The 16027-nt window shown below is 43.1% G+C and overlaps 1 protein-coding gene and 1 non-coding gene across 2 annotated transcripts; both read left to right on the forward strand.

The window, feature by feature from the left end:
* The first annotated feature begins 1187 nt into the window (after nucleotides 1–1187).
* On the forward strand, nucleotides 1188–2549 carry LOC124671570 (peroxygenase-like). The gene is made up of 6 exons (XM_047207929.1): nucleotides 1188–1437; nucleotides 1548–1700; nucleotides 1827–1912; nucleotides 1995–2089; nucleotides 2165–2290; nucleotides 2390–2549. The coding sequence occupies exons 1-6, from the start codon at nucleotides 1188–1190 to the stop codon at nucleotides 2547–2549; spliced, it is 870 nt and encodes a 289-aa protein (XP_047063885.1).
* A 240-nt stretch (nucleotides 2550–2789) lies between these two features.
* Nucleotides 2790–2863, forward strand: TRNAI-AAU. Its single transcript has one exon. It is a non-coding gene; the product is annotated as a tRNA-Ile (tRNA).
* Nucleotides 2864–16027: the final 13164 nt, after the last annotated feature.

Here is a 16027-nt window from a genome sequence, read left to right on the forward strand (position 1 = left end):
TAGAGCGGGGCATACTCGAACGTTAGGAGAACGTTGATTGTATTGGGCATGGACACCGGGCCATCAACGACTTCCATGGGGGGGAAGTCAAACTACCACACGAAGTAGGTCTCAAGTCGTTCACGACTTTGTCGATCCGTACCTAGAGCATCATCTTGGAGCTCTAGTCCTCTCCCCTTTGGTATTCCAAAATGGTATTCCAACCAGGACCATGGGTTCTTGTTGACCAATTCTTGGCTAACTTGCCGCTTAAAATTCCATGTAGGTGGCACTAGGCTTGGGGATCCCATTAGGTAGACAAACCCTATTTGCTACTCAAAAGTCCATGTAAGCGCCTACTAGCCTTTGGAGTCCCATTAGAAGGGCGGAACCCATTCCAGCAGCAATTTTTTTCAATGGTTTTTAAATATAATTATTTGTATTCTATAATTTTTTAAATAAAAATATTTATCTTATTAGAAAAAACTACTACTTCCTCTGACCCATAATATGTGTCGTGGTTTTAGTTCAAATTTAAACTAAAATCATGAAAAGTATTATGAATTGGAGGGTCTAATAGTTTTTTCACAACATAAACATTTTGTTAATATAGAAAAAGAAAAGTAAAAAACAAAGAAAAGAAAAAATAACAAAAAAAAAGAGAATGAAATGAAATGTTTTAACATAGCACAAAAATAAAATAGAAATAATCAAATTCAAAATAAAAAAAAGGGAAACCTAAACAAAAATGAATTAAAACCGAACCAAGCCAAATAAAAAAAAGTACAAACAAACCAAGACAAAACGTAACTAGGGCATATGGGTCGGATGGGCCTCCAAGAGCATCTAGTCATGTGGGCTGCAAGGAACACGGAACAAGAGCCCATGCCGACAGATCGAGCCGAGGGCAACCGGCTGGCCCAGCCCACAAGAGAGCGAAAGAGCTGGACAGAAAAAACAAAGTGCTGGCAACCGCAGTACTCACTCGAACCTCCGGACACGACGAGCGGAGCGTGTAGGCGCTGGGCGGCGGGCGAGGGACACGTTACGGCCGAGGAGGGCTGAGCTCCATGCACGCGCCCACGTCGCGCCGACGCGCCCTCCGCCGCGGCCACGTCTCCACCGCTCCTCGGCTCTTTATAATGGCTACGCGGCCTCGGCACTACTCCATATGCAGGAACTTTGTGATAGATTCCATTCTAGCAGAGATGGCCAGCAAGGCGCGTAACGACGTCCGAGGCACCACCAGGACTGAGGGGAAGGGCGACGCCGGCGTCGGCGTAGACGTCCGTGGCGCGACGGCCAGGGCGGAGGGGAATGCCGGCGGCGCCAACAGGACGGAGGGGATGGGCGACGTCGCCGGCGGCAAGGACTCACTGAAGATGGTGGCGCTGCAGGCACCAGTCACCAGCGAGCGCCCCGTCCGCGGCGACCTCGAGGAGCACGTCCCCAAGCCATGTGAGCATGCATATATGATGCTTCACTCTGTTGCGTACTGCAGCATCGAATTAGCTAACTGTCACGGTTTGCCTCACTAGCTAAGACTTCTTGACGATTTGGCTGAGCAGATTTGGCCAGGGCTCTGGCGGCTCCGGACATCTACCACCCGGAGGGGACGACGGACGATCACCACCACCACAACATGAGCGTGCTGCAGCAGCACGTCGCCTTCTTCGACCGCGACAACGACGGCATCATCCATCCTTGGGAGACTTACAACGGTATTTCTACGCTTCATCTATCTCTGGTTTGCGGTATCCAGCTTCGCCCACGCAAATTCATACAGTACTTGAACATGTGAACATGAACTCTTGTCCTGCATGCGTGATGTACCACCCACAATTAAGGATGCCGTGCGGTTGGGTTCAACTTCATCATGTCTGCCCTCATCACCGTGCTCGTGCACCTGGTCATGAGCTATCCCACCCTGCCAGTGAGTAGAACCATCTCATGTTTTGACTGCAGGAATCGCATGTCTTTGTATGTACTGACTGCAATTATTTTGTAACTTTCAGGGTTGGATGCCGTCCCCGCTGTTTCCAATTTACGTCCACAACATCCACAAGTGCAAGCACGGAAGTGACTCTGCGACCTATGACAGAGAGGGCCGGTAATTAACAGTTCCTTCTCTTGGCGGTCATCTAGGAGTACTGACGACTAACCGCGAAATCTCTGCGTGTTTCAGGTTCATGCCGGTGAATTTTGAGAACATCTTCAGCAAGTTCGCCCGCACCTACCCCGATAGGCTGAGCTACAGGGAGATGTGGCGGATGACCGAGGGTTCGCGGGAGGTGTTCGATTTCTTCGGCTGGTACTACCCCTACCGATTAGCATGAAGCTTCGTTCTAGCCGCTGCTTGATCCAGCTATGTCATAACTAGCTCGATCGAGACCCCGATGTGATGTTTCAGGATTGCGATGAAGCTGGAGTGGACGTTCCTGTACGTGCTGGCGAGGGACGAGGAGGGGTACCTGTCGAGGGAGGCCATCCGGCGTATGTACGACGGCAGCCTCTTCGAGTACATGGAGAGGCAGTGCCATGCCCAGCAGGAGCACGTCAAGACGTACTAGATCACAGAATCATATTTATGACCTCTGTTACGTAGGACGGACACAGTTCCGTGCGGAACGTAAACAATAAGATGGGGTTTTGTGTGTTGTACTCGGTCGGCAGGGAAGCTGCGTTAGGCGGTTGTGTGTTAAGGGAGCTGATTGCACCAACGGCCTCGTCGTTGCAGTTGCAACTTATATAAATCGCACATGTTGGACTTCCAGGAATAAGTAGAGAAACAGTAATTTATAAACACCAACGGCCTATTAGCTCAGCTGGTTAGAGCGCCGTGCTAATAACGCGAAGGTCACAGGTTCGAGACCTGTATGGGCCATTCTTTTTTCAAAATTTTGATCGAGCAGAATTATTGGAAGTAACCGTTATTTTAACACTCAGTCCGTGGAGCTTATTTTTTGAAGTTAAAGGTCATTCTTTTTTTTCTAAAATCCATCGACCTCATCTTTTTAAAGTAACCTTTATTTTAAAACTCAAAAAGTCTATGGAGCTTACTTTTTGAAGTTATAACTCTTCCCAGTTATCCGATCAAAAAATGTGACTTCGAGGTTTAGAAAGACATCAAGACATGTATGGGCCATTTTTTTTTCTAAAATCCATCGAGCTCATCTTTTTTGAAGTAACCTTTATTTTAAAACTCAAAAATCTATGGAACTTATTTTAGAAGAAGTTATCCGATCAAAAAATGTGACTTGCAGGTTTAGAAAGACATCAAGACCTAACTCTTATTTTTGTAATACATAACTCATATTGTGTTGAGCAATATTTTATGTATAACTAATATTGTGTTGGTTAATATTTTATGTATGTATAACTCATATTTTTTGTTTTTGCATATAACTCATGCATATTTCTTTGTTATTATCTTGAAAAGATAAGAACATAAATATAATAGAAAAGGCTAGAAAAATAATGAAAAATAAAAGAAAGAGAAAAGAAAGAGAAAAGAAACAAAGAAAAACAAAAAAAAAATGAGTTGGGAAGGTCATATTGCATGATCTGGGCCAAGTCCCAGGTATACCCGCACTAGACTCACTAGACTTACTGCGTACACTTGTCCCCGGCGCACCAAAGCCTTGGTGCGCTGTTAGTAAGTCTAGTGCGGGTATAGCTGTGACTTAACCGTACCGTGCGACCCTTCTCCTCCCTATTTCCAATCGAGATGAACCCTAACCGCGCCACCGTGTTTCTCTACGCCGCCGTCCTCACAATCTTCCTCCACCAGCATCACCCTCCATCAGCCCCCACCACCTACCCCATACATGCCGCCGCGCGGAAGCCCTGGACCAAGAGGACCCGTACGTTGCCGCCGCCGTTGGAGTAGGGGACCCGTACCCGCCGCCGTTGGAGTAGGGGACCCGTACGCTGTCGCTGTCGTTGGAGTAGGGGACGTCGGTGCCGCTGTTGGAGAAAGAAGGAGCCGCGCCAGCAGCTACCGTGAGCTTCCCTCTCCCCTTCCCTCTTTCCTTCCCTCTCCCCCTCCCCCTTCCCTCTCTAGTTCTCCTCCAACAGAGAGGTTTGGTTCAACGAAATTTGGTTCATCGTGTACATGAAATTTGGTTCAACAAAATCCTCCAATAGTTATCTACTCGTGTGATTACATTTAGCATCAGTTTCTAGTTGCTATGTTGTGCTATGTTAATTGTTAAGGATGGACCCCTGTTTTTACTAAATGAAATCCTTCGAAGCTTGTACTAAAGGATACTCTGTTCAACTAACTGAAGAAATTCTGTGCTATGTTAATTGTTAAGGATGGACCCCTGTTTTTTACAAATTAATGACATTTACTTTCTCAAAAAACTACAGCCTTATATATCAAGCTTGTGCTTTTATATGACAAATTAGCATTTAGTTTCTCAATTTTTTTGATGATTTAGGGTTTATTTAAATTAAATGATTTAGTTCACTATTGCTAGCTACTGCTATTGCTAGCTATTGCTATGCTATGGCGTACTTAATTTAAAAAGAACAAGTGCTATTGCTAGCTACTGCTATGAAATAGTTCATTTGTTTAGGTAAATAAGCAGTAGATTTAGTTCATGAAAATGCTAGCAGTAGGTTTAGTTAAAATTTCAATTTTTGAATGCTAAAATTGGTTCTCTGGTTTAGTTGATAAAGTGGTTCAATTTTTTGAATGCTAAAATGAAAAATGCTAGCAGTAATGCTAAGTTGTTGCTGGTTATATTTGATGTGATGTTGCCAATGTCTCTGGTTATATTTGTCTCTGGTTGCAAATGTTGCAAATGAAAATGAAAAAAATTGTCTCTGGTTATATATGATGTGTTGTTGCAAATGTTGTCTCTGATTATATTTGTAAAATATATGATGTGATGTTGTAATGCTAAGTTGTTGCAAATGAAAATGAAAAGTTGTTGTCTCTGGTTATTTTTGTAAAATGCTACTGGTTGACATGTACCTGGTGTAAATGAAAAAAGTTGCATCGGACAAGTGGATGTTGGCGTACTGTTGGAAATGCTTGATGTATGTACTGTTGGAGACCTTTTCATGAATTGTATATATATGCTTGCAGGGATTGAGTTGCTATTGAGTGCCGGAATGTTGATTCACTTCTGTTCCGGCAATTATAGCACTCCGCATGACCAATTTTTAGTAAAGATCATGCCGAATTTTTCCGTGAATTCTAACTCTTTCGTCTTCTATTAGTGCAAGCCACCATGTCGTCTCAAGAAGAGTTAGAGGCGAACTACAATAAGTTTTTCTTCAGGTCGGCGGAGGATGTCGCGGCCGCTGGGGTAGTGGCGACGAGGACCATGAGATGGAGGATGCCGCTGGGGGTAGTGCCGACGAGCCAAGCAGCGACGAGACAAGTGTCGCCGCCAGGGGTGGCGGCGAAACAAGTGGCGACGAGACAAGTGGTGGCGGCGAAATAAGTGGTGACGAGCCAAGCGGCGCTGATGTCTACGGGAGCTTCTATTCTTGTAGACAGTGTTGGGCCTCCAAGAGCAGAGGTTTGTAGAACAGCAGCAAGTTTCCCTTAAGTGGATACCCAAGGTTTATCGAACTCAGGGAGGAAGAGGTCAAAGATATCCCTCTCATGCAACCCTGCAACCACAAAGCAAGAAGTCTCTTGTGTCCCCAACACACTTAATAGGTGCACTAGTTCGGCGAAGAGATAGTGAAATACAGGTGGTATGAATAAGTAGTAGCAACGGCAACGACACCGGAAAAGTGCTTTGCCCGGAACGAGTAAACAAGCGGTAGTAATGCAGCGGTAGTAACACGAGTAAAACGATAAACAAGCAGCGATAGCGATATTTAGGAACAAGGCCTAGGGAATAGACTTTCACTAGTGGACACTCTCAACATTGATCACATAACGAGAATAGATAAATGCATACTCTACACTTTTGTTGGATGATGAACACATTGCGTAGGATTACACGAACCCTCAATGCCGGAGTTAACAAGCTCCACAATAATGCTCATGTTTTAGTAACCTTTAGTGTAAGATAGATCAACAGACTAAACCAAGTACTAGCATAGCATGCACACTGTCACCTTCATGCATATGTAGGAGGAATAGATCACATCAATATTATCATAGCAATAGTTAAATTCGCAATCTACAAGAGATCATGATCATAGCATAAACCAAGTACTAACACGGTGCACACACTGTCACCTTTGCGCGCGTGCAGGAGGAATAAAACTACTTTAATAACACATCACTAGAGTAGCACATAGATGAATTGTGATACAAAACTCATATGAATCTCAATCATGTAAAGCAGCTCATGAGATCATTGTATTGAAGTACATAGTAGAGAGATTAACCACATAGCTACCGGTACAGCCCCGAGCCTCGATGGAGAACTACTCCCTCCTCATGGGAGCGGCGAGCGGTGATGAAGATGGCGGTGGAGATGACGGCGGTGTCGATGGAGAAGCTTTCCGGGGGCACTTCCCCGCTCCGGCAGGGTGCCGGAACGGAGACTCCTGTCCCCCGGATCTTGGCTTCGCGATGGCGGCGGCTGCGGAAGGTTTCACGTGGTTTTCGTCGAACGCCTCAGGGTTTTCGCGACGGAGGCTTTAAATAGGCGAAGAGGCGGCTCTGGAGGGCTGAAGGGCTGGCCAAACCCTAGGGGGGCGCGGGCCCCCCCTAGGCCGCGCCAGGGTATGGTGTGGTGGGCCTGTGCCCCCCCTCTGGTCCCTCTCGTGTGTTCTGGATGCTTCCGGGATTCTAAGATCTTTGGCGTTGATTTCGTCCGATTCCGAGAATATTTCGTTACTAGGATTTCGAAACCAAAAACGACGTGAAACAAGATCGGCACTTCGGCATCTTGTTAATAGGTTAGTTCCGAGAAAATGCACGAATATGACATAAAGTGTGCATAAAACATGTAGATAACATCAATAATGTGGCATGGAACACAAGAAATTATCGATACGTTGGAGACGTATCAGCATCCCCAAGCTTAGTTCTGCTCGTCCCAAGCAGGTAAAACGATAACAAAGATAATTTCTGAAGTGACATGCCATCATAAACTTGATCATACTATTTGTAAAGCATATGTAGTGAATGCAGCGATCAAAACAATGTGTATGACATGAGTAAACAAGTGAATCATAAAGCAAAGACTTTTCATGAATAGCACTTCAAGACAAGCATCAATAAGTCTTGCATAAGAGTTAACTCATAAAGCAATAATTCAAAGTAAAGGTATTGAAGCAACACAAAAGAAGATTAAGTTTCAGCGGTTGCTTTCAACTTGTAACATGTATATCTCATGGATATTGTCAACATAGAGAAATATAATAAGTGCAATAAGCAAGTATGTAGGAATCAATGCACAGTTCACACAAGTGTTTGCTTCTTGAGGTGGAGAGAAATAGGTGAGCTGACTCAACATTGAAAGTAAAAGAATGGTCCTCATAGAGGAAAAGCATCGATTGCTATATTTGTGCTAGAGCTTTGATTTTGAAAACATGAAACAATTTTGTCAACGGTAGTAATAAAGCATATGCATCATGTAAATTATATCTTATAAGTTGCAAGCCTCATGCATAGTGTACCAATAGTGCCCGCACCTTGTCCTAATTAGCTTGGACTACCGGATCATCACAATGCACATGTTTTAACCAAGTGTCACAAAGGGGTACCTCTATGCCGCTTTGTACAAAGGTCTAAGGAGAAAGCTCGCATTGGATTTCTCGCTATTGATTATTCTCAACTTAGATATCCATACCGGGACAACATAGACAACAGATAATGGACTCCTCTTTTATGCATAAGCATGTAGCAACAATTAATAATTTTCTCATATGAGATTGAGGATTTTGTCCAAAACTGAAACTTCCACCATGGATCATGGCTTTAGTTAGCGGCCCAATGTTCTTCTCTAACAATATGCATGCTTAACCATAAGGTGGTAGATCTCTCTTACTTCGAGACAAGACGAACATGCATAGCAACTCACATGAAATTCAACAAAGAGTAGTTGATGGCGTCCCCAGAAACATGGTTATCGCACAACAAGCAACTTAATAAGAGATAAAGTGCATAAGTACATATTCAATACCACAATAGTTTTTAAGCTATTTGTCCCATGAGCTATATATTGCAAAGGTGAATGATGGAATTTTAAAGGTAGCACTCAAGCAATTTACTTTGGAATGGCGGGAAAATACCATGTAGTATAGGTAGGTATGGTGGACACAAATGGCATAGTGGTTGGCTCAAGTATTTTGGATGCATGAGAAGTATTCCCTCTCGATACAAGGTTTAGGCTAGCAAGGCTTATTTGAAACAAACACAAGGATGAACCGGTGCAGCAAAACTCACATAAAAGACATATTGAAAACATTATAAGACTCTACACCGTCTTCCTTGTTGTTCAAACTCAATACTAGAAATTATCTAGACTTTAGAGAGACCAATTATGCAAACCAAATTTTAGCATGCTCTATGTATTCTTCACTAATAGGTGCAAAGTATATGATGCAAGAGCTTAAACATGAGCACAACAATTGCCAAGTATCACATTACCCAAGACATTTATAGCAATTACTACATGTATCATTTTCCAATTCCAACCATATAACAATTTAACGAAGAGGAAACTTCGCCATGAATATTATGAGCTAAGAACACATGTGTTCATATGAACCAGCGGAGCGTGTCTCTATCCCACACAAGCATGATGTAATCCAATTTATTCAAACAAAAACAAAAACAAAAGCACACAGACGCTCCAAGTAAAGTACATAAGATGTGACCGAATAAAAATATAGTTTCAAGAGAAGGAACCTGATAATTTATCGATGAAGAAGGGGATGCCTTGGGCATCCCCAAGCTTAGACGCTTGAGTCTTCTTGATATATGCAGGGATGAACCACCGGGGCATCCCCAAGCTTAGACTTTTCACTCTTCTTGATCGTAGTATATCATCTTCCTCTCTTGACCCTTGAAAACTTCCTCCACACCAAACTCGAAACAACTCATTAGAGGGTTAGTGGACAATAAAAATTAACATGTTCAGAGGTGACACAATCATTCTTAACACTTTTGGACATTGCATAAAGCTACTGGACATTAATGGATCAAAGAAATTCATCCAACATAGCAAAAGAGGCAATGCAAAATAAAAGGCAGAATCTGTCAAAACAGAACAGTCCGTAAAGATGGATTTTATTAGGCCACCAGACTTGCTCAAACGAAAATGCTCAAATTGAATGAAAGTTGCGTACATATCTGAGGATCACTCACGTAAATTGGCATAATTTTCTGAGTTACCTACGGAGAATTAGACCCAGATTCGTGACAGCAAAGAAATCTGTTTCTGCTGCGAGTAATCCAAATCTAGTACTTACTTTACTATCAAAGACTTTACTTGGCACAACAAAACACAAAACTAAGATAAGGAGAGGTTGCTACAGTAGTAAACAACTTCCAAGACACAAATATAAAACAAAGTACTGTAGCAAAATAACACATGGGTTATCTCCCAAGAAGTTCTTTCTTTTTAGCCATTAAGATGGGCTCAGCGAGTTTTAATGATGCACTCGCAAGAAATAGTATTTGAAGCAAAAGAGAGCATCAAGAGGCAAATTCAAAACACATTTAAGTCTAACATGCTTCCTATGCATAGGAATCTTGTAAATAAACAAGTTCATGAAGAGCAAAGTAACAAGCATAGGAAGATAAAACAAGTGTAGCTTCAAAAATTTCAGCACATAGAGAGGCATTTTAGTAACATGAAAATTTCTACAACCATATTTTCCTCTCTCATAATAATTTTCAGTAGCAACATGAGCAAACTCAACAATATAACTATCACATAAAGCATTCTTATCATGAGTCTCATGCATAAAATTATTACTCTCCACATAAGCATAATCAATTTTATTAGTTGTAGTGGGAGCAAATTCAACAAAGTAGCTATCATTATTATTCTCATCAAGTGTAGGAGGCATAGTATAATCACAACAAAATTTACTCTCAATAGTAGGTGGCATCAAAAGACCACTATTATAATCATCACAAATAGGAGGCAAAGTATCATCAAAGAAAATTTTCTCCTCAATGCTTGGGGGACTAAAAATATCATGAACACCAGCTTCCCCAAGCTTAGAACTTTCTATATCATTATCAACAATGGTGTTCAAAGCGTTCATACTAATATTACTACCAGCATGCAAATAAGATTTCATAGGTTTTTTAATTTTCGCATCAAACAATCCATGTTTTAAATCAGGAAATAGAATAAGAAGCTCACTCTTGTACATTATGCCAAACTAGTGTAAACAAGAAACAACAAGATGCAATTGCAGGATCTAAAGGAAATAGCTTTGAGCACACACACAACGGCGCCGGAAAAATACTTTACCTGGGACCGTAGTATGAGTGCCTTTTTACCTTTCCTCCCCGGAAACGGCGCCAGAAAAGTGCTTGATGTCTACGGGAGCTTCTATTCTTGTAGACAGTGTTGGGCCTCCAAGAGCAGAGGTTTGTAGAACAGCAGCAAGTTTCCCTTAAGTGGATACCCAAGGTTTATCGAACTCGGGGAGGAAGAGGTCAAAGATATCCCTCTCATGCAACCACCGCAACCACAAAGCAAGAAGTCTCTTGTGTCCCCAACACACCTAATAGGTGCACTAGTTCGGCGAAGAGATAGTGAAATACGAGGTGGTATGAATAAGTAGTAGCAACGGCAACGACACCGGAAAAGTGCTTTGCCCGAACGAGTAAACAAGCGGTAGTAATGCGGCGGTAGTAACACGAGTAAAACGGTAAACAAGCAGCGATAGCGATATTTAGGAACAAGGCCTAGGGAATAGACTTTCACTAGTGGACACTCTCAACATTGATCACATAACAGAATAGATAAATGCATACTCTACACTTTTGTTGGATGATGAACACATTGCGTAGGATTACACGAACCCTCAATGCCGGAGTTAACAAGCTCCACAATAATGCTCATGTTTTAGTAACCTTTAGTGTAAGATAGATCAACGAGACTAAACCAAGTACTAGCATAGCATGCACACTGTCACCTTCATGCATATGTAGGAGGAATAGATCACATCAATATTATCATAGCAATAGTTAACTTCGCAATCTACAAGAGATCATGATCATAGCATAAACCAAGTACTAACACGGTGCACACACTGTCACCTTTGCACGCGTGCAGGAGGAATAAAACTACTTTAATAACACATCACTAGAGTAGCACATAGATGAATTGTGATACAAAACTCATATGAATCTCAATCATGTAAAGCAGCTCATGAGATCATTGTATTGAAGTACATAGTAGAGAGATTAACCACATAGCTACCGGTACAGCCCCGAGCCTCGATGGAGAACTACTCCCTCCTCATGGGAGCAGCAGCGGTGATGAAGATGGCGGTGGAGATGGCAGCGGTGTCGATGGAGAAGCCTTCCGGGGCACTTCCCCGCTCCGGCAGGGTGCCGGAACAGAGACTCCTGTCCCCGGATCTTGGCTTCGCGATGGCGGCGGCTCCGGAAGGTTTCGTGGTTTTCGTCGAACGCCTCGGGGTTTTCGCGACGGAGGCTTTAAATAGGCGAAGAGGCGGCTACGGAGGGCTGAAGGGCTGGCCAAACCCTAGGGGCGCGGGCCCCCTAGGCCGCGCCGAGGGTATGGTGTGGTGGGCCTGTGCCCCCCTCCGGTCCCTCTCGTGTGTTCCGGATGCTTCGGGGATTCTAAGATCTTTGGCGTTGATTTCGTCCGATTCCGAGAATATTTCGTTACTAGGATTTACGAAACCAAAAACAGCGAGAAAACGACAAGCTGGCACTTCGGCATCTTGTTAATAGGTTAGTTCCAGAAAATGCACGAATATGACATAAAGTGTGCATATAACATGTAGATAACATCAATAATGTGGCATGGAACACAAGAAATTATCGATACGTTGGAGACGTATCAGGCGCCGCCGGGAGTAGTGGCACCCGGGACAAGTGGCTCCAAGCGGCCGCGGAAGGCAAGGCGCCCAAACATGGTCGCCACCGACAGAGACACAGTCACAGAGGTGGACCCCGCCAGTGGTTTGCCGGTGGAGCCTAAGGATGTTGCCAAGGGGTACGGCAATCAACTGGCAACAATCCTCCGAGAGGTCGTCAATCTCAACGAGACGGACCTCCGAGGGAAGAACAAAGCGCATTTGCGAGTCCAGCTAATTGCGAGGTTGCACTCACGATACAAGTTCCTAGGCGACTTCTCCTTCACTCATGAAACCCAAAACATTGTGAACTCACAAGCCCTCCTGAAGTTCACCAAACACCTCAGCAGCTATAAGTACACGGTGAGGAAATTGATTGCATTCCTCCTACATATGCATGAAGGTGACAGTGTGCATGCTATGCTAGTACTTGGTTAGTCTTTTGATCTATCTTACACTAAAGGTTACTAAAATATGAGCATTATTGTGGAGCTTGTTAACTCCGGCATTGAGGGTTCGTGTAATCCTACGCAATGTGTTCATCATCCAACAAAAGTGTAGAGTATGCATTTATATATTCTGTTATGTGATCAATGTTGAGAGTGTTGATGGCGTGTATTTCACACGTTCGTTGGGCAACCCCAAGAGGAAGGTATGATGCGCACAGCAGCAAGTTTTCCCTCAGAAAGAAACCAAGGTTTATCGAACCAGGAGGAGCCAAGAAGCATGTTGAAGGTTGATGGCGGCGGGATGTAGTGCGGCGCAACACCGGAGATTCGGCGCCAACGTGGAACCTGCACAACACAACCAAAGTACTTTGCCCCAACGAAACAGTGAGGTTGTCAATCTCACCGGCTTGCTGTAACAAAGGATTAACCGTATTGTGTGGAAGATGATTGTTTGCGAGAGAAAACGGTAAAACAAGTATTGCGATAGATTGTATTTCGGTAAGAGAATTGGACCGGGGTCCACAGTTCACTAGAGGTGTCTCTCCCATAAGACGAACGGCATGTTGGGTGAACAAATTACGGTTGGGCAATTGACAAATAAAGAGAGCATGACAATGCACATACATATCATGATGAGTATAGTGAGATTTAATTGGGCATTACGACAAAGTACATAGACCGCCATCCAGCTGCATCTATGCCTAAAAAGTCCACCTTCGGGTTATCATCCGAACCCCTCCGGTATTAAGTTGCAAAGCAACGGACAATTGCATTAAGTATGGTGCGTAATGTAACTAGTGACTACATCCTTGAACATAGCACTAATGTTTTATCCCTAGTGGCAACAGACACAACACAACCTTAGAACTTTACGTCACTTGTCCCGGTGTCAATGCGGGCATGAACCCACTATCGAGCATAAGTACTCCCTCTTGGAGTTAAAAGCATCTACTTGGCCAGAGCATCTACTAGTAACGGAGAGCATGCAAGATCATAAATAACACATAAGCATAACTTTGATAATCAACATAACAAGTATTCTCTATTCATCGGATCCCAACAAACGCAACATATAGAATTACATATAGATGATCTTGATCATGATAGACAGCTCACAAGATCCGACAATGATAGCACAATGGGGAGAAGACAACCATCTAGCTACTGCTACGGACCCATAGTCCAGGGGTAGACTACTCACTCATCACTCCGGAGGCGACCATGGCGGTGTAGAGTCCTCCGGGAGATGATTCCCCTCTCCGGCAGGGTGCCGGAGGCGATCTCCAGATCCCCAGAGATGGGATCGGCGGCGGCGGCGTCTCGGTAAGGTTTTCCGTATCGTGGCTCTCGGTGCTGGGGGTTTCGTCACGGAGGCTTTAAGTAGGCGGAAGGGCAAGTCAAGAGGCGGCACGGGGGCCCGCACCATAGGCCGGCGCGGCCGGGGGTGGGGCCGCGCCGCCCTAGGGTTTGGCCACCCCGTGGCCCCTCTTCGTCTCGTCTTCGGTCTTCTGGAAGCTTCGTGAGAAAATAGGCCCCTGGGCTTTTATTTCGTCCAATTCCGAGAATATTTCTTTACTAGGATTTCTGAAACCAAAAACAGCGAGAAAACGACAAGCGGCACTTCGGCATCTTGTTAATAGGTTAGTTCCGAGAAAATGCACGAATATGACATAAAGTGTGCATAAAACATGTAGATAACATCAATAATGTGGCATGGAACACAAGAAATTATCGATACGTCGGAGACGTATCGGCATCCCCAAGCTTAGTTACGCTCGTCCCGAGCGAGGTAAAACGATAACAAAGATAATTTACGGAGTGACATGCCATCATAATCTTGATCATACTATTTGTAAAGCATATGTAGTGAATGCAGCGATCAAAACAATGTGTATGACATGAGTAAACAAGTGAATCATAAAGCAAAGACTTTTCATGAATAGCACTTCAAGACAAGCATCAATAAGTCTTGCATAAGAGTTAACTCATAAAGCAATAATTCAAAGTAAAGGTATTGAAGCAACATAAAAGAAGATTAAGTTTCAGCGGTTGCTTTCAACTTGTAACATGTATATCTCATGGATATTGTCAACATAGAGTAATATAATAAGTGCAATAAGCAAGTATGTAGGAATCAATGCACGAGTTCACACAAGTGTTTGCTTCTTGAGGTGGAGAGAAATAGGTGAACTGACTCAACATTGAAAGTAAAAGAATGGTCCTCATAGAGGAAAAGCATCGATTGCTATATTTGTGCTAGAGCTTTGATTTTGAAAACATGAAACAATTTTGTCAACGGTAGTAATAAAGCATATGCATCATGTAAATTATATCTTATAAGTTGCAAGCCTCATGCATAGTGTACCAATAGTGCCCGCACCTTGTCCTAATTAGCTTGGACTACCGGATCGTCACAATGCACATGTTTTAACCAAGTGTCACAATGGGGTACCTCTATGCGCCCTGTACAAAGGTCTAAGGAGAAAGCTCGCATTGGATTTCTCGCTATTGATTATTCTTCAACTTAGACATCCATACCGGGACAACAAAGACAACAGATAATGGACTCCTCTTTTATGCATAAGCATGTAACAACAATTAATAATTTTCTCATTTGAGATTGAGGATATATGTCCAAAACTGAAACTTCCACCATGGATCATGGCTTTAGTTAGCGGCCCAATGTTCTTCTCTAACAATATGCATGCTTAACCATAAGGTGGTAGATCGCTCTTACTTCAGACAAGACGAACATGCATAGCAACACACATGATATTCAACAAAGAATAGTTGATGGCGTCCCCAGTGAACATGGTTATCGCACAACAAGCAACTTAATAAGAGATAAAGTGCATAATTACATATTCAATACCACAATAGTTTTTAAGCTATTTGTCCCATGAGCTATATATTGCAAAGGTAAATGATGGAATTTTAAAGGTAGCACTCAAGCAATTTACTTTGGAATGGCGGGAAAATACCATGTAGTATAGGTAGGTATGGTGGACACAAATGGCATAGTGGTTGGCTCAAGTATTTTGGATGCATGAGAAGTATTCCCTCTCGATACAAGGTTTAGGCTAGCAAGACTTATTTGAAACAAACACAAGGATGAACCGGTGCAGCAAAACTCACATAAAAGACATATTGAAAACATTATAAGACTCTACACCGTCTTCCTTGTTGTTCAAACTCAAAACTAGAAATTATCTAGACCTTAGAGAAACCAAATATGCAAACCAAATTTTAGCATGCTCTATGTATTTCTTCATTAATGGGTGCAAAGCATATGATGCAAGAGCTTAAACATGAGCACAACAATTGCCAAGTATCACATTACCCAAGACATTTATAGCAATTACTACATGTATCATTTTCCAATTCCAACCATATAACAATTTAACGAAGGAGAAACTTCGCCATGAATACTATGAGTAGAAACCAAGGACATATTTGTCCATATGCTACAGCGGAGCGTGTATCTCTCCCATAAAGTGAATGCTAGGATCCATTTTATTCAAACAAAACAAAAACAAAAAGAAACCGACGCTCCAAGAAAAAGCACATAAGATGTGGCCGAATAAAAATATAGTTTCAGGGGAGGA

The sequence above is a fragment of the Lolium rigidum genome, chromosome 7 (genome assembly GCF_022539505.1).
Source record: "Lolium rigidum isolate FL_2022 chromosome 7, APGP_CSIRO_Lrig_0.1, whole genome shotgun sequence".
In the NCBI taxonomy this organism is placed as follows: Eukaryota; Viridiplantae; Streptophyta; class Magnoliopsida; order Poales; family Poaceae; genus Lolium; species Lolium rigidum.